At 39.9% G+C, this 23349-nt stretch overlaps 1 protein-coding gene across 1 annotated transcript in view; it reads left to right on the plus strand.

Moving 5' to 3' along the window:
• cdh13 (cadherin 13, H-cadherin (heart)) overlaps positions 1-22923 on the plus strand; it is a 241863-nt gene extending 218940 nt beyond the window's left edge. The window contains exons 13-15 of the mRNA XM_088299366.1: positions 6126-6359; positions 8707-8925; positions 20786-22923. Of these exons, the coding sequence (XP_088155492.1) occupies positions 6126-6359; positions 8707-8925; positions 20786-20793 (461 nt within the window). The 3' untranslated portion in view covers positions 20794-22923. The remainder of the gene's footprint in view (positions 1-6125; positions 6360-8706; positions 8926-20785) is intronic.
• The last annotated feature ends 426 nt before the right edge of the window (positions 22924-23349 follow it).

Here is a 23349-nt window from a genome sequence, read left to right on the forward strand (position 1 = left end):
AGTTCAGCTTTACTTTGGAAATTTTGTCATGGGCTGTTTTGCTGGAGAATTTAGATCAGGGTCACCAACATGGTGCCCGTTGGGCCCCAGGTAGCCCCCAAGGACTTCATGAGTAGCCCGCGGGCCAGTTATTCGAAAAGCTCACCGGTTGAGCGATCATTTGAAAATAATATTTGCTGAGATTTATCAGAAACAGAATGATATTCACTATTTCTCAAATCATTCATCCATCCATCCATCATCTGAGCCGTCTTTCCTCACGAGGGTCGCGGGCGTGCAGGAGCCTATCCCAGCCGTGTTCGGGCAATAGGTAGTGTACACCCTGAACTGGTTGCTGCGCAGCACACATGGCTGAACAAACATCTGCGCTCACATTGACACCATGGGCCAATTTAGAGTGTCTCATTAACCTACCATGCATGTCTTTGGAATGTGGGAGGAAACCAGAAAACCCACGCATGCACGTAGAGAACATGCAAACTCCAGACAGGAAGGCCGGCGCCAGAATCGAACCCAGCATCTCTGAACTGTGAGTCGGACATGCTAACCAGTCACCCCCGTGCCACCAATCGAGGGTTTAGCTGCTACAACAGTGTTCAATTGAACTGTCAGCAGTATCGCTTTATGGCTAAAAATCAGGGGGAGGCGACTTTAGACAATAATAAGTGAACGTAATTAGGATTGATAAATTCGAGTAAGCCTGGTTTGTCATAAGCATCCTCCTCATGTACAAAGGTGGCGTGCATCCAAAAACGTGGCGTTGGCACTTTTCCATGCTCATGTGTCAAGAGTGAAATAAACGTGGTAATGTGGGCGACTAGTTGACTGGCATATGCATGTTTTTTTTGTTTTTTTTACTTTAGAGCCATTGGAGAGTCATAGAGATGATGCTGTGCTGTGGCAGGTGCAATGGCGTGCGAAGTACTGTAGATACTCCGGGCAAAAAGGCAGTTTCGATGTCCACAAAAACTTTTTTTGTGGACGGGTCGTTTTTACTATTGCAGCGTATACCCTACTTGGGGATCAAACGCACGTAGCCACCACATCTCTGGTTTGGGAGCGTTGTCCGCTGAGCTAATAGTCCGGGCTGGTGTCCCTGCTCAGCACCTTATTAGAAGTCGCAAAGAACAGTTTTTTTGGGCCTCGACTTTGTTTACCAGCGTCTCCAGCTCACAATTCGAGAAGTTCCTCATTTTTTATTGGTGACTCAAGTCGTGATAACCTGATTATCAATAACCGTCAGGCACTGTTTCTATTAATTTGCATCTTTCTATGAGGCCGTGGAGAGAGAGGAATGTGTGTGCGCGACATTTTCTGGATTGGGCCGTACGCAGTGTTTTAGTATAAAAGCCACGCAAGTCTTCATACATGAGGCCCCATGTTTTGGGGGGATTGTTGTGCTCATGGTCTTGACCATAGATATGGACTAGACTCATTTAGCCCAAAACCTCAGGTTCCAACCGGTTGACATTGTGTCAAACTATCAGTTTCTTGAGGACGCTCTGAGTGTCAGCTTGGGCGGTCCCTCGGGAGGATCTCTTGTCATTTTGGCAACATGGTGCTTCCTGATATGAGAGAAGTGCAGAATGGGCACATTTGGAATGGACTGTAACATGAACACTGTAATCATTTCTTCCCCTTCAACTATATTTAACCTTGCAAGGGCAGAAATTGGTACATTTCAAACATTCACCGGTCATAATGTTGTTTCCATTGTGCTTACACAACAAGAGCACAAAAAGGAAAAAAAGAAGAAAAAAAAAAAAGAAAGTAACAGCAAAGCCTATATATGGAGGTATTGCAGGACTTGAGAAATGTAAGAAATGGGTGAAAAAAGGAAAGGAACCATGGAGGGGAACTGCGCGGTGATTAAATTGCCACCCACGGGCAGGTGGCAACGGTTAGCGGCAAAAATAACAGAAAGAAAGATGCAGTGGTTGATGGATTCAGCCTCTAAGGAAAAACAAGTTCATTCTAATGTTCCTGCATATGGTTTCTTGCACCTGAGGCGACCTACGAACATTTGGTGGCTAAACGGGTAGCAATTTACATCCAGATCACTTTTAGTTGTAGTGACAATCAAGCCATTTTTCAAAATGCAGAATCGACACAAGTTTGCTCCTAACTCAGCAGTCACAGCCTCCGTCATCTCAGCTCCGTGGCGGCAAATAATTAACTTTTTAAAAGTATCGTTCTCTCAAAGGGATTACGAGGACTAATTAACAGGGGCAAACCCGGAGAAGCCATGCTGATGGCCAAGCTAACGTAACATCATCGCGAAAGACCGGAATTAAAACTGCTTGGGTAACTGAGGACCCTTCACAGATTCTCGCGCTTTAATGTCGGGTATCCAACTTTTGTCAGCAAATTAGCATGCAATTTAAGAAGTGTGTGGAGAGAAAATTCATATAAAATGGATGGATAACACTACACACACACAGCTAAACAGGAACAGTACGGCGCCCCATACATCAGATGGGAGTGGCCTAGAAAATCAAACATATATTAATATTGAGGATGAGCGATTTGGAAAATGGATGCAAATATGCTATTCAATGCATACAGTATTACAGATGTGATTTATTTTTTTTTATTTTTGATTTTGACTTAGCAGAAAATAAACCGTGGTATGTCGTTGTTGTGATATAAAATGGCCAATATAAAACTTTTTTTTTTCCATATCGCCCAGCACTACTTGGATATTTACTTCTACCACAGCATTTTTATCCATTAGAATATATAGCCCTGTGTTCGAAGCGTGCACAATGTAAAGTCTTTACTTGCAGTCATTTGTTGTCATGTCAATGTATTGCATTTTCAGATTGCTCATTGTTTACAGTGAGGGTGTTTTTCTTGCTTTGTGCTGTGTGCTGCTGCCGTTTGCTTAGGTTCATTCATCTTTAAAATTGCGGCTCTTAGAATATCCTGTTGAGATAAAATGTGGAAAAGCCCTGATTCCCTCCCATTCCATTCCTAAAATACTGATTGGGTATGCGTATACTTGTGCCCTATGTAAATGTAGCATGTTCAATCTTAATGTATAAATATATTTAACATTAGAATGAATAATGAATTAAAAAAAATAAGGAGAAGAGTAGAAGGCTATCGAGAACAAATGTTCACTCAAATAGTGTCATTTTTTTTTGTCATTTTTTACCAGCTACCCACAGCAGGACACCGCATGATTGGATTCCTTAATATTTAAATGATTCAGACGCAATGGGATTAACTGTTTTACTAATACCACAAAGGAATACTTCTCTGAGAGCTATTATTCACATGTAAGATAATTACTCCATGTTACAAATCCAAAAGGGAACTAGTGTAATAGTGATAAGCTCTGCACTGACATTCTGAAATAGGGCAAAGAAAGAGTTCAAGGAAAAGGCTAAGTTCTTATGAACAAGAGTTAACAAATGTTTCATTTCATTGCATAGTCGAACTTAATCATTGACTTACAGCTGGAAAAAAGGGACATGCATTGTTCATAGACGCCATACAGAACGGTAACGTCATAGTTGGTAGAGCGCACGGGTCAGCATCTTGAGGCTCCGGACTTTGGTAAACGAACACAGGTGTACACAATACGTATGACGAGACAGAAGACACAAAGGAACAAGGCAAAACTTGAAACCAAAGTCAAAAACCTAAATCAACAAAACCGATCATGACATGGAATCAGGAAAGCTGAGTTGCTTTTAAAATCGAATCCCATGAAACAGCAGTACTGAATTGTATCGTTAAAAAAAAGGTGAATAATCACTTTATGTCAAATCGTTAGGCTTTATATTGATACATACCAATTCTGTTGAAAAAAATAAATAAACATTTTAAACAAATGTAGTTCATGAACTGTATTAATGATAGCTTAGATAGTGTGTGAAAAAGAAGTTGATGTCTATGCCAATGTTGTATGCTGAGGTTCAGGAGCAAAATCAAATAAATCACAAGTTAACAGCTGACTGCATGCGCCAACCGTGAAAAATTAAGATGGAACACGAAAGCTGACCAAACTATTAGTTTGCAGTTTTGGTTGGCTGCATGTGGATGATTTAAAGGTTGGCATGAAGAGGAGGACTCAAATAGACTTTGACTATTTGATTAATTTATTTGTTATTTCAGCCAAGTGATTTTTTGCTAAACTGTTTTTGGAGTTCAAAATGTTTTTGTTACATACAGAAATCAATGTTATTTAAAAATGTCATAAATGCAACACACCATACTATACTTTTTTTTTATCGATAAAACAAAGACTTTACACTGTGTGCAGTGTTCTCCTCACTTCAGCTGTCAAAATGTTTTTGAGAATCCCAGCATTTTTTTCCCCCTTCTTCCACGAGAGACGATCGAAATGGGTCTTTGACTATCAAAGGTTGCCGATCCCTGGTGTAGAGTGATGTTTCAGGTCTCTGGGCTCAGGTTATGTTCTTGTAAAAATGCAAAATCATCCAGACAGATTTGTTCGAAAACACTACGCATCACCCCTAGTGTCACCATTTTTGTAACATTGCAATACATTCGCACTTGCTTTAACATACCCAGAGCCTTCTTTACTTTTTTTATATTAGTCTTAGTGCTTTCCGCTCGTAGGCATCTTGACAAGTGCAAGTGTCCATAAATCACATGCTCGTGTGCCTAATCCAAACGTTTCTGACATAGTGGTGAGTTGCAGAAGGCAGCAGACAAGTTTGAGTGATGTATGAGTGATTGAGTGTACAGTACACCCTTAATCATTTGGGAAGACAAGCTTCGTTTAGAGCGAGACAAGCACGTGGACGGCTGCTTCTGACATAACATGGCAACAATTAACAGCTTTGCACACACGGGACTTGATCTAGTTTTTTAAGTATCACCTTAATTCCCCCTTTTTAAAGAAAACGTAAAGATTGTGGGTTAATCACAAATGTCAAACTGACAGACATTGAAATGATTTGGTATTCTTAAATTCTGCCTTCAACTGGCAATCCTAAAACATTTCTTCATATCTCAGTGTCATAGCTTGTCAGAAGTGACACTTGACAGTGTTAAACATAAGCTCATTTTCTTCGAACATTCAGGCTAGACAACTCTTGTTCGTGGAGATATGATATGGTGGTTTGGTTGTCGTGGTTACTTGAAAAGAGAAATTTGTCTTCTGCTAGCAGGTAAACGCCTATGATGTCATAATGCCACAGGCCACTTGTGAGATATTTTCTCTCAGGGTGACAAATAATGCATGGATTCACACTGGAAATGAACCGATCTGTTCTGCTCAAAATATGCACGCATGCCATATTTAACTGCAAATGTCTTCAACGGGAAACGAGTAGGATTTATGGAGCAGGCTATTGTGAAATCCTTATGGATGGGCATTTTTGGCATTCAGCTCATCTGCTGCCCTCTTTCTTTTGATGTGTTTTATTCCAATGGCATTGGACTTAATACAATCTTGCTCCCAAAATACATTTACAGTCAATCAAGAAATCAAGCCGGATACCTTTCTTGTGTGCACTTTTTTACATTTTCCCCAATACACATTACACGACTTGGCATTTATTGCTTTTAAAAACCATCTTGTTACACCCGCACCACATCACTTTCTCCATCCTCTGAATTGTCTGCAAATATGTTTAACCAGGAAAAGTGGAGGAGCCCATTTTCCAATGACAGATCTTTTCTATAGATGATAATTGCAGACTGGCCGATGAAACATTTTTAGGTGCTGTAAAAAAAAAATCCAATCTCAGTTAAAACCAATGCTGCTAAAGAAAAGAGCAAAATTCCATAATAAAGTATTAGGCATGTTCAATAGAAAGAGCAGATTCTAAACTGTGTATAACACTCTTTTGCATAACACCTTCACATTTGACGTTATCAAGGGAATCTTTAATTAACAAAATCAATGCATGTGCGTGTATTAAATTGAATGTAAGAATGGCGCCGATGTTGATTTTGATTAAACACTATTTATAATAATTTCACACAGTAATTAACCTTGATATTTTTCTTGATTTTGCTTCCTTTAATCTGCTTCCATACCCCAGTAGCAATGCAGAGCAGAAGGAACACGACAAGGAGCGAAAAATATGAACTGTGGAATTTGACTCACAAAGTGATCAAGAAATGTTGTCTTTGTGCTTGTACAGGCAGCCCCCCTGCGACAGGCACTGGCACTTTGGTCATTCACCTGGAGGATTACAACGATAATGCACCATTTGTGGTCCCGTCAGTAGCACGGGTGTGTGAAGACGCACACGATATGAATGTGGCCATAGTGGGTGGACGGGACAAGGACCTACCGCCCAATGGGGCGCCTTTCAAGATTGAGCTGGGAAAACAACCGGGACTAGATAAAACCTGGAATGTTACCAGAGTCAACTGTGAGTATTTGATACTTTTGCAATGTGTATTAATTATTTTACTATCTACAATGTCAACTGTATTTTTCAGACTATAAGGCGCACTGGATTATGAGATACAATCTCACTGAACTATTTTGGGAAAGTTCTACATATAGGGTGTATGGGTTATAAGACACAGTCAGGGAAACAAACAAGTATAGCAAACCAGTCAAACCTCATTCCTCATCCATTCGACATCCTTACATGAGGCACGCCTGATTACAAGGCTCACTGTTGATTTTTGAGAAAATTAAAGGATTTTAGGTACGCCTTATAGTCAGAAAAATATGGTATATGTGCTATATAGTAGTTATTACATCACAACTCCATTTTTCAACTATTCAACTCAGATCAACACCAGGAACTTTCAAATCGGTATAGGTATGTAGTTGAGAATGCAAATCAGAATTGCACGCATATTTAATTCGTAAAGGACAGTTCAATAAGTTTATATTTAATGTAGGAGGTGCTCAGAAGAGTCCACACTAAAAGCAAGTATAGATCTGCTCTGAGGATGAAGAGTAAAATGATCTGAGGAGTAAATGTGCGTGTGTGCGTGGGGGTGTGCGTGTGTGTGTGTGTGTAGGCAGACAACCAAGACATTGATTCAGGGTTGCATGGCCGACAGCGCTGTCTTTGTGTGTTTGAGTGACAGAGCGGAGCTAAAACTTGCCCACAGGTAATACCTGTGATTGACAGTTGGCAAAGGGGGGCATAGATACTCCTCAGTCACTAATTCTGCCTGCGTGCGTTTGTGTGCCTGCGTTTTGAACTTAAAAATATCCAAATTCAAATATATTGAAATACATGCATACATTTGTTGACAATACATCTGAATTCATATGCATATTTTATCTTTTAGATGACTTTTCAAGACACTACAACTAATGATCCTCTCGGAATGTTGTCCATGAAAAGAAAATGGTATTGAAGTATAAAAATAATGTGGTGCATTTAGATACAAGTGACCCCAGACTTGCAAGTTTTTCAAGATGCAAGCTATCATCAGGCTGATTTACTTTTTTTTTTTAGTCTGACTTAAGAGCAAAACTTTGAGATACCAGCAATGCAGGGTGGGAGTGAAATTAATTCAAACCACAGTAAGCAAGAGTTTGGCAGATGGAGAACTATTTTTAGTTATAAGCATGGGTATGGAATAGATTAATACATATCTCAAGGCGCCATGGTATGTTTAAATGTTTTTCCAGTTGTCTCCATGTGTCAGCCCTATGATTGACTGGCAATCAATGAGGGTGCACCTCGTCCCCAAAGGATAGAGGGCAAGCCAAGTCACATGACTTTACCAAAGGTTTGAAGGCACTTTCTATTGCGGCTGCAGACCAAAATATGGAACTTGGAAGGGAACTGAGAAGTGTCAAGATAGCATCTTACCAACCATTAATACAAATTTCCATATTTATGGTTTGAAAAGGATCTTGGACCTATAAGCATAAAGTACCTTACTTTCATGACCATAAGGACCACTTAAGTCTTAAAGTTTCTCCAAAATTGACGGGGTGTGTGCACTTGCAAAATCTGTAAATGTTGTTGAGGAACTTTGATGAGCGCTCCGCTTGACTGACTGGGAGCATTTCCTGGCGACACGTTGCTTATATTGAGGAAAGAAGGACATTAATGAGGACAATGATACACACTCCGTCGTCATGAAGGAGCTGAGATGCATGTTGTAGTTAAAGGGGGAAGGGTGTGAACTCAGAGTTTGCCATTATTCCGGGAGGCTTGACAAAGAACTCCAACCATTGAACATCGGTGTAAACAGAGCGTTGCAAGTTACAGCTTTACTAAAACTGGGAGGTGGCGCCAGAGAGTTGAATTTTGAATGGATAGTGGATGCTCGAGCTGGGTTTTTCGAGCTTTTGCAATCATCATCCGCATTATTTCTGACGAGCCGCATGGCTCGCTTTTGCTCCCACTGCCTTTTTAAAAACGAGCGTGTGTTTTTGTGCGCATGCGTGCTACATTATGTTTTAAGCAAGCGTATGTTATACCAATAATACTGTGAGTCTAGTGTATATGATAGAAATAAAAATAGCACCCCTAGATGAGACAGCACCCTTTAATACGGTGCGCCTTATGGTTGTGAAAATACGGTACTTCAGCCAAGTTGCTTCAAACTGAGCCATCGCTGCCTTTTTTTTGTTCACCAAATCACTTAATGTAGTTCTGCGCTGCAAAATATGCTGCTGTTTTTTAAGTTCATTCAAACATCAAAAATATGTTTTCCAGGGATGATGTTTACATTGATTTTTCCCTCTCTTTCTCTCTCTCGCTCTCTCTCCGACCCCCACTCCAACCCCCCTTTTAGCCACACATTCCCAAATCATGTTGCTGCACAGTCTGAAGAAGGCCAATTATCATCTGCCCTTGCTCATCACTGATTCAGGGGTACCTCCTTTATCCAACAACTCTGAGGTCAAAGTTCAAGTCTGCGTCTGCAAGAAAAACAAGATGCTCTGCAGCTCCGCCCACTCAGACCACGCCAGCCTTCTCGTCATGCTTGCGACACTCATTCTTGGCCGACCCTGTAAGTAGCACAGCACAGACAGAGAACCAGAGCGTAATGCTTCCTGTAGTACTTTAAAACATACTTTTAATTATCGTTATTAAACATGAAACTCAAAAGTTATTACAGATGACATTCGCTGTCGCTTCATAAATCCGAATACCCCGTCAACAGCCTTGATTTAGATTCACCGGTCTTTCTGAATAGAATGTTAAATAAATTTGGCTATAAATTATATATGAACCAACCCCACAGTAACAACCTTCAGAATACAAATGTGGGAACGTTTGGTCACACTGAAGTGCAGATTTATGGCTCACACTTTTTTTTTCACTATGTACACACATCTATTTCAATAGCCCCTCTTGTTTTTGCTGGCGGAAGACAAACTTGTTTTCAATATGTCTCATGAGGCCATTAGCAAGAGCATCAATAATTCAGCTTCCTCCATTCACAAAATAAATGTCCAACAGCTATTTTGATAAGAAAAATCTTTAAGAATCCCATCTATCTCTCTAGAGCCTTGTGTGGCTTTCAATTTCGATGCCAGAGGTGAGCAAAGTAAAGGCAATGTGAACCTTTAAAAGACAGCTTCAGAGAAAGTAGACACCAAAACAAGACAAAAGTAGAATAAAGGAAGGTGTTGGGGTAGTTCTCCCTTCATTGCTTTGCTGATTTGCAGTCAGCAATGAAGATCATTGAGGAAAATCACATCCATGTCTCTTTGAGCACTCTTTCCCATCTTCTTGCAGTCTTGTTATATTGATCCGCCATCTGTCACACTACTTGTCTTCTATGTCAGCTTCATATTCATCATTTTAGAGTTGGTTCCCCGGCAGTTTTCCCATCTCTTCATCATGCTGTTTCTTTAACAATAACAAACATGCTCACAATCTTACATCACCTCGTATCATTTACTCCTATAGACTGCACTATTTAGATGTTCGCCACTGATTCCTCTTCCTCGTTTGAATCCATTTGGCCATTAATGCAGATCAATGCATGTGGTGTGTATGTGTATGGAGACACCCGTTGTGCCGTTTTGGTTTGGAGACTTTGTTGTGGTGGTGTCCAGGAAGACAATGTAGACCAAAAACCCACGTCCAATAAAGCAAGCAAGAAAGGCGGGAGTTAAGGAAACCTCTAAAAAAAAAAAATAATAATTTCTAATAAAAAAATGCAAATAAAAAATACAGGGCTAAATGAACAATATTAACAAGATATTTCATGAACGTCTATTTTCATGCCATGTGAATCTCTACTCCAACCCGTGTCTTGGTAACTAGTACTTTGAATGAGTCCGACTCATGGCTGGTCACACCTCCACATCATACATCTCTGTCAATTTAAGAAGCAAGAAAAAAAAAATCAAGCTTCATTTCTTATGTAGCGTGGCACTGGTCTCTCATTGCATAGACGCATGTGTGGTCAAAGACGATTCATTTAGCTGGATCAACTTTAAGGTGGGCCAAGGACGTTCATGCATGGCATCATGTGCATTTGATGTCTCTTTATATGGAAAAAAAGCTATGTCTATATATCCATTTAAAGAAGGCTGCTTTACCTGTAGATTTTATGAGGCTTGACATTCCTGTTGTTTGTCATTTCCTCTGTCCTCACAAGTCGCTTGTGTTGGCTCGTGAGAGCGCCTGTACATCCATCCTTGCTCTCGTTTATGTCAAAATAATGAAATTTCACTCCACCCCAGGGAATCACCTCAGCCAATATCATCTCCCGGCCCCTGCTGAAGAATATCAATAAAAAAAATAATAATAACCCAAAAAATTACTGAAAAAAATAATAATAAATAAAAAATCTTGGTCAATATTATAATAATTAATTATGAAGTAAGTAAATCATTTTGCAGTTTAAGAGTGTTATGACTGAAAAGGTAATGAAGTAGATTATGTGTTACTGAAAAAGCTAACTGAACGTGGACAGCCGCACAGTCTCCCTGTGGTCAGGTCAGTGGCGCAACGGTCCCAGCCAACCAGTCTGAACCTGAACCGTTAATTGAGCCAGAATCAGCCACTGAGGAGTCATTGTGACCTCGAGCTACCTCAGGGCTGGAACTGAGTCTGCAACAGCCTGCTGCATAGAGGTGGGGAGGGACACCAGATACAAGGGGGGCAAATTGTGCGAGCACCTGGGTGAACTAGGGGAATTGGGTGGAAAGACTTGCACCATGGGAGGTCAAGACAGGACAAGGTGACTTGAATATAGATGTGGAAGGTAGTGATGAGACAGAAGTGAAACGAGGTGACTTGAATACAAGCGTGGAATGATGCGACATGGAAATGGGTGGCGATTGAGTTGACAATGGGACAGGACCTTTACCGAGGTGCCTATAATTGGCCACAAACACTGATATATATATTAGTGCTGTCAAGCAATTCATTTTTTTTAACTAATTAATAGCAAAAAAAAACATAATAATTGCGATTAATCAAACTTTGCAACTACTACCTTTTGTGAAGCTTGTAACAGGTATTTACTTGAATAATATACACATTTTTATGTAAAATCACCAAATACAAAGTTTATTTTAATTCAAAGACTGCTCCAATCTCTTTCTTTAATCCTTGATTACGATCTAAACTGAGTCATCTTCATTTTCCTCAAAATGTCTACAGTACATTTCGTTTTGCCCAAAAGCACCACACTGCAGCATGTGTTGGTTTTGCAAGGCCCAGTGGGAACTTGCCCAGGGTGTTTTGTTCTTAGATGATGTGCAGCTAATGTGGTACCACATTTGAATATGTTGAAAACTGACAAGGGTGAGGAAAAACTACACTGAGGTTTAAGTAAAGGAGGAAAGATTTGAGTCATATAATATCAATATCTGAAGAATCTGAATCTAGCATTTAAAGATATGTGGAGGAAAAGGAAAGGCTGAATTACGAAGAGAAAATCTATTAACACGAGGGATACTAGAGGACACCCGTGAGAGGAAAAGCGAGGGGGAATAAAAGGGCTTATTGGTTAAGGAGGGACTTGACTTTTTCAATTCTTAAAAGATTTTTTATCTGTTCCAAACCCCATAAAGATAGGCTTATTTCAACACAAAACACCACCTACCTAAATATTTTGCTACACCACCAATCGAGACTCCAGGCCTCTGGGCTGAGCTCTCACCTGACACGTGATCTCACAAACACAAAGACAAGAAGACAAAGGTTGCTGAATATTTCCGAAGAGGACGGGAGGCGGGAGCCTTGTAACGTGGCAATGTCAGAAAGTCTAGTAAGAAAACTAGTTCTTGCCCTCTGAGGAACGCGCTTTTATTCAAAAAACATCTTTGGGAATGATATATTTTGTTTTTATTTACTGATGCTTCCTTGTTGGTCTATCAGATTTTTTATATAGATGATTTTCATACATCTTTTTGTCATCAACATCATCGAGCGAGCCAGATAAAATTGGAGAAGCAAACGGAAAGCCGATGCTGTGATTTTAAAGTGGGTGGAATATTCCCCTGCCTCGTGGTCTTTGTCAGGACAATTGCTGTAATTGTGAACATGAGATGCTATTTTTAGGAAGACCAGACGCAGGGCATTACACTAATCAATCCGTAAAAGTAATCCGTAAAAGTGTTCATAACTTTCTCTGTGAATGGGGTGAACTCTGGCTATATCCAACAAGTGATAAAAACATTTTTTGTTACAATTTAATAGCACTAAGACCGAGCAGAACCAACACCCATAATATATGGCAATCAAGATGACTTCTAAATTGATTTAATAATTTGGCAAGGGCAGTCTCAGTGCTGTAGTCTACCCTAAAACTAGACGGATCCTTTACAGAGATATCATGACAGTCGGTGCCGCTGCATTTGGAAAGTGTGGTCGTCGTGACATTAGGTTTATTATTTGCCGTTCCTATTTTCTCTCAAAGATAGCTGCATTCATTTAAATATTGCCCTAATGTTACATTATCTTGTGTGATGTGAAGTATGTGTCCGTGTCCCTTTGCACAATGCCCAGTTGGTTATGAGCGCCATAGGCTCCAGGTCAAACATGGAAAAGCTCTGCACACATGCCCAGCAGGCACCAGGAGAGCTGACTTTTGCCCGAGCTCATCACAGACAGCTGCACAGAGCCACAGATATAGGCGACTACAGTGGCGGAGCTGGGCTCTATTCTGCATGGGTTTTGACGTCAAATGGGCCTTAGACTGCGCCCGTGAGAAGTGGACAGAAAAAAGCCAAAATCTAGCACAGCCTCTTCATTATACTGCTCTTCCTCGATATATGCGTAATAATAATAATAGTATAATTAATGGATTTGATTTTTAATTGACCAAGAATATGATTTATAATGCATTTGTAATTATGTAATAATGTAATCTTTAATGTTCTGTCTGTGCCTTGAACACACACCCCAAAAAACCCAAAAAAACAAACAAACATTATACGCAAAGTCTCAGTAAGCTTGTCACAAAACCAGAATTTCAGGAGTCGATACCAATACTCGTACATTTCCATGATTCTCGATACTCTAGTCGATACCACAACTGAAAAAAACGTGGTTCTAAAATCATCCGCATGGATCATTTAGAATTCGCATCCCCCAACAAGATGCAGTGACCAGTCCGACGTTACACTCTGTGCCTCCTGCCGCTGCGAGGGTCAACCGGCAACATTCCATTTAAAAATAGAAATTAAGATGACCACAAGAGGGCCCATGGGTTTACAAAACCCACGAAGCCAAAACGCCACTGGGCAACTGATCACTACAGTGTTGAATCTGAGAGGATGATAGAGAGCCACACAGGATCCTGTTTCTATTCCCTTATCTCCAAGCTCAACTCTGACCCTGACACACAGAGATGAAAGAAAGGGAAATGGAAAGAGCCAGAGGGAAGGGATGTGAAAAGGAGAATGTGTGGAGATTACAATCTTTTTTTTTTTTTTTTGATGTCCTTTATGGCAATACAAGAGTGTAGTACAGTGTATCCTTATACATGTCATATACAAGTATATAGAGCAGTGTTTGGACTTTGAGAAAAAAATACTATAATATACATTATAAGACAGAGTAATTTCTTGGGCATATGCCCTCTGAACTCAAAAGCAGTCAAACTTTATGAGCGCTTGCCTTCCTGTGTTTGCATGTGCTTGTTTGGATTTGCTCCAAGTACAAAAATATCCTTCTTAGGTTAATTCAGCGCTTCTCAATTATTTTCTGTTACGCCCTCCCAGCAAGAAGAAAACAATCCACGTCCCCCATCCCCATCGCTCACTCTCCGCCGTAACTATAAATAATAGCATTTGTAGTCACCGTGAAGACAAGCGCTACATATGCTTTGTCTTATTTGTGCATTTTTGCTTTTGGATGACTTTTTTTTTTTTTTTTTTACTCGCTATCTTTGTTTCTTGCTGCCTTTCTTTTCATCCCTGTTAAAAATGTGTTCATGTTGTCTCAAGGTTTGTTTACTGCAATTCACATCGCCAGCCTGTTGGAAAATAAAAGTTATTACTCGCTGCGCACAATGGACAATGAGAACGCCACCGCCAACTGCTGGAGGGGATGTGCAATTACACCTTATTTTAGAACGACAGAAAAAAAAAGCTTGTTCCCTCCCCCCTTACCATCGCATCCTGCCTCCCCAGGGGGGGGCCCTCCCCGTATTTTGAGAAGCACTGGGTTAATTGAAGACTAAATTGTGCATATATGTGAAAATTAGCTATTTGTCTATATGTGCCCTACGATTGACTGATGACCAGTCGAGGAATCCAAACAAATTGCGGTTTAAGTAATATGTTAATCGTATCGTCCCAAGGTGTTTCATATTAAGACAGCAAAGTTTCCACATGTAAACCGATGTTCTTTGCGCCACTTATGGTCATGTATTATCTCTCCTCAACAGCTTTTTGGGTGAGCTAAACATTTTCATTTATGGCTGAAGCCAATGTGAAAGCACTGACAGTATAGCCTATAAATGGATTGGTTGCTTGGACTTTAACTAATCTTGCCTATAAGGGAATTTAACTTATAAAGTGACATTTCAAATGGACCCCCCACCCTTATGTAGTGCACAGAATTCCCCCACTTTTGCTCCATTTAGGTCTGGAAGCTGAAACCTCCATCTTGTCCATGCAGGATTACAGGCTGTAGCAGTAAATTGGTCTGAAGCTGTGGTGCACTGCAGGAAACTTGATTGCTTCTCCTTTTATTTGTCATTTCAGCAAGAGTTATAGAATATTGAAATGGCAAGAGTAAAGGAAAGCGGGATTGTGAGAGTGTTGTAAAACCAAACAATTTAACCCTGTGTACAGCAAAATCAAAATGCCGCAATTTTTATTTTATTTTTTTTTACCTTGGATCCCCGGGGTATTTAGTCCATGCTGTTTGTCTTCTCTGATCCGCCACTTCACAACGACAGGCATTTTTGTTCTTCTACAGCTCTCCACAAATCCCCTTTCCAGTTTGAGAGAGAGTCTGTTTACAGGCTTTGTTCATCTTGGTAAGATGCATATTTTTCTTTTGATGGCAACCATGTGTGGTGTATATACAGTATGTTGGAGGATGGTCTTTGTTTTCATATCATGCTGTGAAGACAAGTTGAAATAGTAACAACAACAAAAAAAATCACTTTGATTCTGGGCATATGCACACTTTAAATATGAGCATGTAGGAGTGTGAAGGAACGTGATTCAATAATGAACAAGAACATAGCGGCAGATCATACTGCACTATTCCTGCAATAGTGTCTTTATTGGATGTCAAATATAATATCTTAAATGGAATATTCAAAACCATTCATTTTTTTGCTTTGTTCAATAGTCTTAGAAAGTTGGAATATTATATTGATTGACGCAATTTTTGGGGTGGGGGGGGGGGGGGGTTAGTGCAGAATTTCTGTCAGTCGTAATAAGTGTTTTGAGATAGAAAAATATGGTTTCAAAAAAGAATTGCCACCGTTCGCACCGTCCACCCCCATGAACGAACGGAAACTTGTCAGATGGGTCAATAATGTTGCTCAGTCTAAATGGGCCAGATTCCATTTGGAAATGAGATAAAAACAATGTGCACTGTCAGCCCTAAAAATCGGATTTGAGGAGTAATCTGATTACAATCAGAAATGCATGTTGTTACACAGCAAAATTGCATTTACTTTGGGTGTAAAGTGCTCCGTAAAGTTTGATTGACTGATTGATCTACCATCCATAGCCTTGTTTTCTGACCTCCGAGACCTATACCTGTTTTTTAATTAACATTGGAACTTTTTGTTTGCAATGAATTACAGTTTTTGAGTTACCCTTTCTACAGCTTGTTCTTAGTTCATATTTGTATATAAGAGTCTTCACAATATGCAAATTGGGCAGAATGTTATTGTTGTGTTTAACTCCTGGTTAAATGGGTATAAAGAACAATGGGGAAGTCATAAAGTGAAAGCACCAGGTTGCCACACTTAATTCAGCCCTTGTCAAATGGCCCTTTGGCAACAATGCCAGCTGTGAGGTTTATCAGGCCATCTCCTGCAAGCTTGGCTCACTTAATAACAATTTGCATATTTTTTCCAAGCCTCTGTGTGGACTTCTTTCGAGTTCCATCAATTGGAAAGAAAAGCGTCTGTGAACAATGACTTTTAATTCTTGCCACACAATGTTCCGTGCAATAATGCTATCAGCTGTGACATTTTTACTCATAAGTGGCTTCGCACTCATTTCTATCTCACGAAAACTTGATTGATGAGCGGCTACTGCCAGTCCTCCTCCTAACTGGTACCGCTGAGATCATTTACTTGGGACCAGTGAGTTCTCGGTTCTCAAGTTATTATCGCTCAGTCATGTCTCATCAGTAAGGACCTGTCACAACACTAGAACAGCTAGCTTGGCATCAATATCCGCACGCTTTATATGAATGAGGACGGATTTTTGGGAGGTAATCGCAAACACGAAGCCATAAAACATGTTTCGCCTATTTCCACTGCACCTAGTCTTTTTAATACCTTTTTAGCTTCAGGGTGTGCTGAAAACGGATGGGCACACCTGCATTAAATAGGCTGCAGAAACTTTAATGAGCACACGGGTGAACTGGGAGGTAACCGTGCAGTCATTACAGGTGCTCTTCTAATAAGGGACCATTCCAACAGAGACATCCATTATTTGTCTACAGCAGCAAAAGAAAGGATATAGCCAACGTGTGCACAGCAGGGGTGTGCATCACTCCAGTCAAAGACGATTCGATATGCATCTCCACACATGGGATGCCACGTGATCCAAGGACAGCTTCAATTTAAAATGGAATAATTCGATTCGGTTCCATTCAGTAGATTACGATTTGATGTCATATTTTGTGGCTCGGTTCATGAGGTTATGTGATGAGTTTCTTGTTATTTTACATACGGTACATATAAATGAACTTGTCAGTACTGTAAATGTGGCATTTTCTTCACAGATATACCTCCCCACTGAAGGACCCTTTGATACCTAACTCTATATATTTTGAAGTGGAACAATTCAGTTTGGTTCGATTTGATGTGCTTTTAAATGGAAACCGTTGTTTTCGATTTGAATCGGTTTTGTAGTGCACAGTGTATGCCGCGGCTACAACAGGAGCACTCGGATGATAAATTGGAGGAGGAATTCAATACTACCCTTGGAACAACTAGGGGCTCAATTGAAAATAAAAACTAAAACACACACACACACACACTTAGCAGGCAAATGGGCTTTTTATATTCCACATCACAAACCTGATGTTCCAGTGCTTGGGGATTCACATGCTGCACCTGTATATTCTGTCACTCTGCTTGCATTACAGCCTCCTCACTCAGGATCTTCATCTGTCTCTCTGTTTTGCACTGTGCCTTCTCTCTGAAAGTGTCTCCCAAGTCCTCCGGCTTTCCCTCTGTGACTCTCTCAAATTGCTTCTCTTCAGCTCTCTCAAGACCATCATCTGGAGCTATCAGAATGTTTGCCTCATTTTTATTTGTCTATAAGGTGTAGAAATGGGACATAGTGTTCTTTTTGCCTTCATTTTGAACCATGGAGAGGAATACGAAACGTTTCAACGACCCACTTCATAAATAACATGTATAACGGGCTACTGTTGCGGGATTGTTTGGTTTTGTGTTGTTGAGGTGAGGAGCCAACAAGGTACATGTTTAATATTGTGAAAATACTGTGAAAACTCTTTTATGATTAAGAGCTATATGAATAAATTTGAATGAACGCGAGAACCACACCTGCATCGCATGCATGTACTGTCATGTTAATATTGTTCTGTAGGTTTGCAGTGAGTCCAACACAACAAGTGACTGCCACCCTTTGAAACTACGCACAACAGGCCTATGTCTCCAAATGTTAAGAGAAACAGTGTGCTTTGAACAGATTCACAAAACGCATCATTTGACAGTAGACCATTAAGAAACTCAAAGACAAAGCCAAATTGCCTCCCCCTTACGCAGCCTGGTTTACATCGTATGGTGACACATACATTTCGCTTAATGAGCAGTCCCAAAAAGGCACAGCTGTTAACTTGTAAAGCAAAACCTGTCTGCTCTTGACAAGTATTTCTACGTCAGTGCAATCAATTGTATGTATAATGGGGTAGTTCCTCTGCACTATCACAATTATACAGAAGCAGGAGTGCGTTGTTGCAATACAATCAAATATAGTGAAATGTGCGCGTATCACATGTGCCGGAAAAACACACTAACAAATGCCCAAAGTATAGAAAAAAAATTGGGTACACCTGCATAGTCTAACGAACCCAAAACTTTCATTGTAGAAATAATTTCTGGTGGCATAAAAGAGTTTCATGAATTCAATCTATGTATTTTATTTAACAATTATAGATTCATTATAAAAGAACATAGTGTCTTTAAATTCACAATAGTGTGAAAGACAAACAAAAGTTGTTAAAATAATGGGCAAAACAAGTTCTACAAATCTCTTTTAAATGTATAACCCGTTGGCACCACGTCTAACGTGTTCCATGGCTTTACTTGGAAGCCCCAAGAGCCAAAGAGGGGACAAAATGAAGCTGCTAGCCGGAGTGAGCAAATACTTCTTTCAAGCTCAGCCATCTTCCAACATGTCTTACACAGAAGATGAGGAACAATCGATAAAGTCTCATATTTCAAATCATAGTTCAGTGCATGTGTGTGCGAGGAGAGAGTCGGCTCGCGCTGTCTATAGCTATGACTGTGTCGGTCGTATTACATCTTGATCTGCTGTAATTCCATCTGCTGGGACAAAGTGTCATACTCCCACAGAAAACCATCCTACACGCACACACACACGCACACACAGATGCGCTGAACCACTTTAAGGTCAACGTGCGTAGTAGAGCTCAGGTGCTGACTGTAGTGACCATAACCATCTCAGATTTCTCAGCCCGATACAATACATTGTGATTTATATAGATAGCGCTTTCTTTACAAATGTGTTTTATAGAACAAGTTACTTAAATATATATATGGCTCCATCTTCTGATTAATGAGTGTTTTTCAAACCTGATCAAGCGCAAAACCGTTTTTGTGTAAAGATGTACAACACAAATCAATGATTAATGTGTTGGGCCAAGAGAGCGCAATAATGTCCTGCCCGTCATTTTGGAGTGGTGCGCAAGGTTGTGAACGTTAGAGTGCAAAACTGGGAATAACTACGATATGACCTCCACCAAGCATCCCTGCTTTCCGCTGTTCAAATCCGGGACTGTTTGGCGTATGTTATTTTGGGCTACCTCAGCTGGGTGCAAGCTACTGCTGGCTAGTAGACGTGGCTAAACATGATGCAAGCTGCAAGTTCACCTGGCGTCCGGTGTCAACACAGTACAAGTCACTAATCATGGCATCTATGGCAGCAAGTAAGCTACACTTTGGTCTAGTATCATTATCGCAAAACAAAGACGAAGAAGCTATGATCATTGCTAAGTAATTCTCACGGACATGCAGGCGTGAAACACGGAAATAAGTGTTTAGGTAATACGGTACACTTGTCATATACTGCAGGTCTGGCTGCAACTGGGATAGAGATTAAGTAAATTTCAACAGTAAAATAAAATCTACAAAATAACACTCCAATTTTTTATAATTTCGTTGTCTGCTCTAAATGAATCAGTCAAATATCGGAATCAAATTTGTACATAGGCATATGTCAGCAAGGAGGATGGGCCTATAAGGTTAAAAGTATATTAATATAATACATATTTTGATATGATTTAAGATTAGATAACCATTATTAGTCCCGCAAAGTGGAAATTGGAATCGTTTCATCAACAATAGTGGAAGCAGAATCATGAAAAATCCAAACAGGACAAGAAATTCTTACATTGCTCTAATTAGAAACTAAACTTTTGTCCATGCTATCAACAACATTTCAAACAAATAGTAATAGATTGCTGACTTCTAATTTTGACCTTTGAGTCTGATTGATGTGATTGATTAATTTAATAAACTTGCTTTCTTTACTAAAGTTAAAACTGGAATTGGTAAAGGCTCATTTATAGACACTCACACAAACACATTATATATATATATATATATATATATATATATATATATATATAAATGATATTATATTATATTATATTATATTATATTAGAAATGATATAACAATATCAGAACCAAAGAGACAAGAACAAGGTGACCTTTCTTATCATCTCACGGCAGCAGAATTTTTGTTACAATTCACAGAAAAGTATGCATTAGGTCCATTTTTATAAGTGCAAAGAGATATTTTTCTGGAATTTTGGAATTAGCGCTTCTCTCATCTGTTCTGTCCTCACTGAATATTTAATAAAACTACACGCATACCTACCTGCTGTCTGTAATTTAGCTGATTTCCTGCTGACCTTGGTTTACCTCCTGTGCCCTGTTCGTGCTTCACTTTCATGCCATTTATTTTGCCTTCATGTTTTGTCTCACCAGGCCTGTAGCTTCTGCAAAATGGTCCTGTTTGCAACACCGGAAAGCAACAACTTATCTTCCCGCACACAACGCTGGCTTAGCAGAGAGGACGAAAGAGAAGGAGAAGGAGTCTTCACACCATGGAAAATTATACACGGAAATAGACACAATCCCCACAAGCTCGACTGCTGCGTAAAAATCATTTATTTTCTCGCTTCACTTGTCTGCTTTTCTTCATCGCTACTATCCTTCCCACATAATATCACATCATCTTTACTTTGTCTGGCTGCGTTTAACATTCTGTCGTCGGTCCACTCTGTGCCCGGACGCTATTGATTATTTAATCCTCGTTTTTGACACTTTCCGCATCTTACAATGTGCAGTGTCTAAAACAGTGGCAACCGTCAACCTGTAAATTCTATCTCCGTAGTAGAATATGTCAAAATTACTTTTTGAGTCTAGCTCCAATGTATGTTCCAGCATCAAGTGACCTGTTTTGTGACACGTTTACATGGAACCCCAACAACTAATCAATATTCTACTTATCAAATGTTTCATTACTGCTGATAAAGTCGATTCATTTTCACTGTTTTAATGAGCACGACTGCTTTGCATACCCGTGGCAAACATCTGTCACACATACTTTAAGTCTATACACTCTACAACCTTACATACCCTTGAAGCATCGACAGTGATGATTAACATAAAAGAAGTCTTACTAATTCCATCATTACAAAGATAACAATAGTCAAAGTTGTGTTTAATCGTGTGGAACTGCGCTGCACCATACTGAGAGGTATTTCCATCATTTTAGTTATCTTATTTAGATTGAGGAAAAGGAAAATGTAAAAAAATACGTAAATAAGCTGACAATTCTACCACGATAATAAACATGATAAATTAATGTCTTAATGGCAGCCTTGAGGACAGCACAGTTGGTAAGCCTTTCGTGTGTGCAGTTTGCATGTTTTCGCTGTGCTTGTGTGGGTTCTCTCTGCGTATTCCAGCGTCCCCCCCCCACAGTCTAAAAACAATTATGTTAGGTTAAAAAAAGCCTCAATTGTTTATGGGTGTGAATGTGAGTATAAATGGACATCTATACCTTCACGTTAGGTCTGTGATTAACTGGCAACAAGTCCGGGATGCGCACCACCTCTCATCCCAAATCGACTTCCCTCTGACATTAAACGGGATAAGTGCTGTCGTAAATGTATTAATGGATGGACAACCACAACAGTATCATTTTCAAAGTGGAATTCACAACTCAGCGAGAGTTGATCTGTCATCCTGAATGTTTTTTTATACCCGCCCACCCCGCCCTACATAAGCTGGCTTCCCCCCCCCGTGCCAACAAACACGACAAAGGCTGAGACACCGTCCTGGTGGGCGTAGAGTGTTGGCTTTTTGATGTGTTCTTTTCTATTCTCAACAGACTGTGTTTGATCTAGTTGCTCTGTTTCAGAGGAGAGAAGCCGCCTGTTTCTATGTCTGCAGTGGTTGTGGTCTCTTAGGACAAGGTGGTAGCCAATAAGCCTTTAAAGTCGGAAAAAGTCTGGAGTCGTTTCTTCGATTTACCCGTTTTGATTGCATTAGTTGTCATGGAGTGGAATCAGTATATAATGGTGTAAACCTTAAAAAAAGTACTATTCTATAAATATTTTTATTTTATTACCATTGTATTAATACAGTATACAGTATTGATTCACTTATGTCGTTTAATTGGTTCCCCACACAGACAGTGACTAAAAGAGAAGTGTTTCTTTCTCCCTTCCCCCAGTGTGCACTAGTTTTAATGCCATTGGTGTTGGTGTTGACTTTTTCATTGTAACATCTTTGCTGGTGTTTTGATTTTATTTTTTTATTGTGTTTAATTGCAACGTGACACGTCTTTTAGTTATCAATGCCCATGTGCTTAGGTTCAAATTTTGCTCACCTGTTCGCGCTTCATCTGTTTTTTAAGTCCTAAGAAAGATGTAAAAGAAGAAAACCAAGAATGTGTTTGTGGTGCGTAGTTCATCTTTTCTCTCCTGCCTGCACTCATCAAACGAAGGGAAGGAGTGTGGGCTCGATTGGAAAGCAACCTCAAAGAAAAAGAAGACATTTTGAATGAGTAATGTCTGTCTTTTGCACTAATTTAATAAACCCGTGACTGAAAATTGCCACATTCTCTTTCTGTGCAATTGATTTGTCTGATTAACAAATAGAAACACATCAAGCTCACTAAACTTACTGACAATTGCATGGCAACTGTTCAAAGTAAATACGTTGATGCTCCAAGCAAGAACAAGGTAAGTCCCAGCAAGAATGATGCGGTTATTAGGTAGAACTTGAAAGTAAATGACATGAAGGCAAGCTGACGTTCCATCTGACTCACTGTACCTTCAAAACAAGACCTTGCATATATTATTTGAATTCCACATCCTACTTATAAGCGGCTGATCAACAGCTTTGCCAGCATTGAGGATTTTCTCCTCACAGCCGCCACTATCCCCCACCCCCGCACCCTCCTCCTCCCACCAGTTATTTCTGGAAATGTCAATAGCAACCATAATAGCCAATAATAATGATGCTAATATCTCCATCCG

Source organism: Idiotropiscis lumnitzeri, chromosome 6, assembly GCF_059441095.1.
Source record: "Idiotropiscis lumnitzeri isolate Australia: NSW breed Sydney's pygmy pipehorse chromosome 6, RoL_Ilum_1.0, whole genome shotgun sequence".
In the NCBI taxonomy this organism is placed as follows: domain Eukaryota; kingdom Metazoa; phylum Chordata; class Actinopteri; order Syngnathiformes; family Syngnathidae; genus Idiotropiscis; species Idiotropiscis lumnitzeri.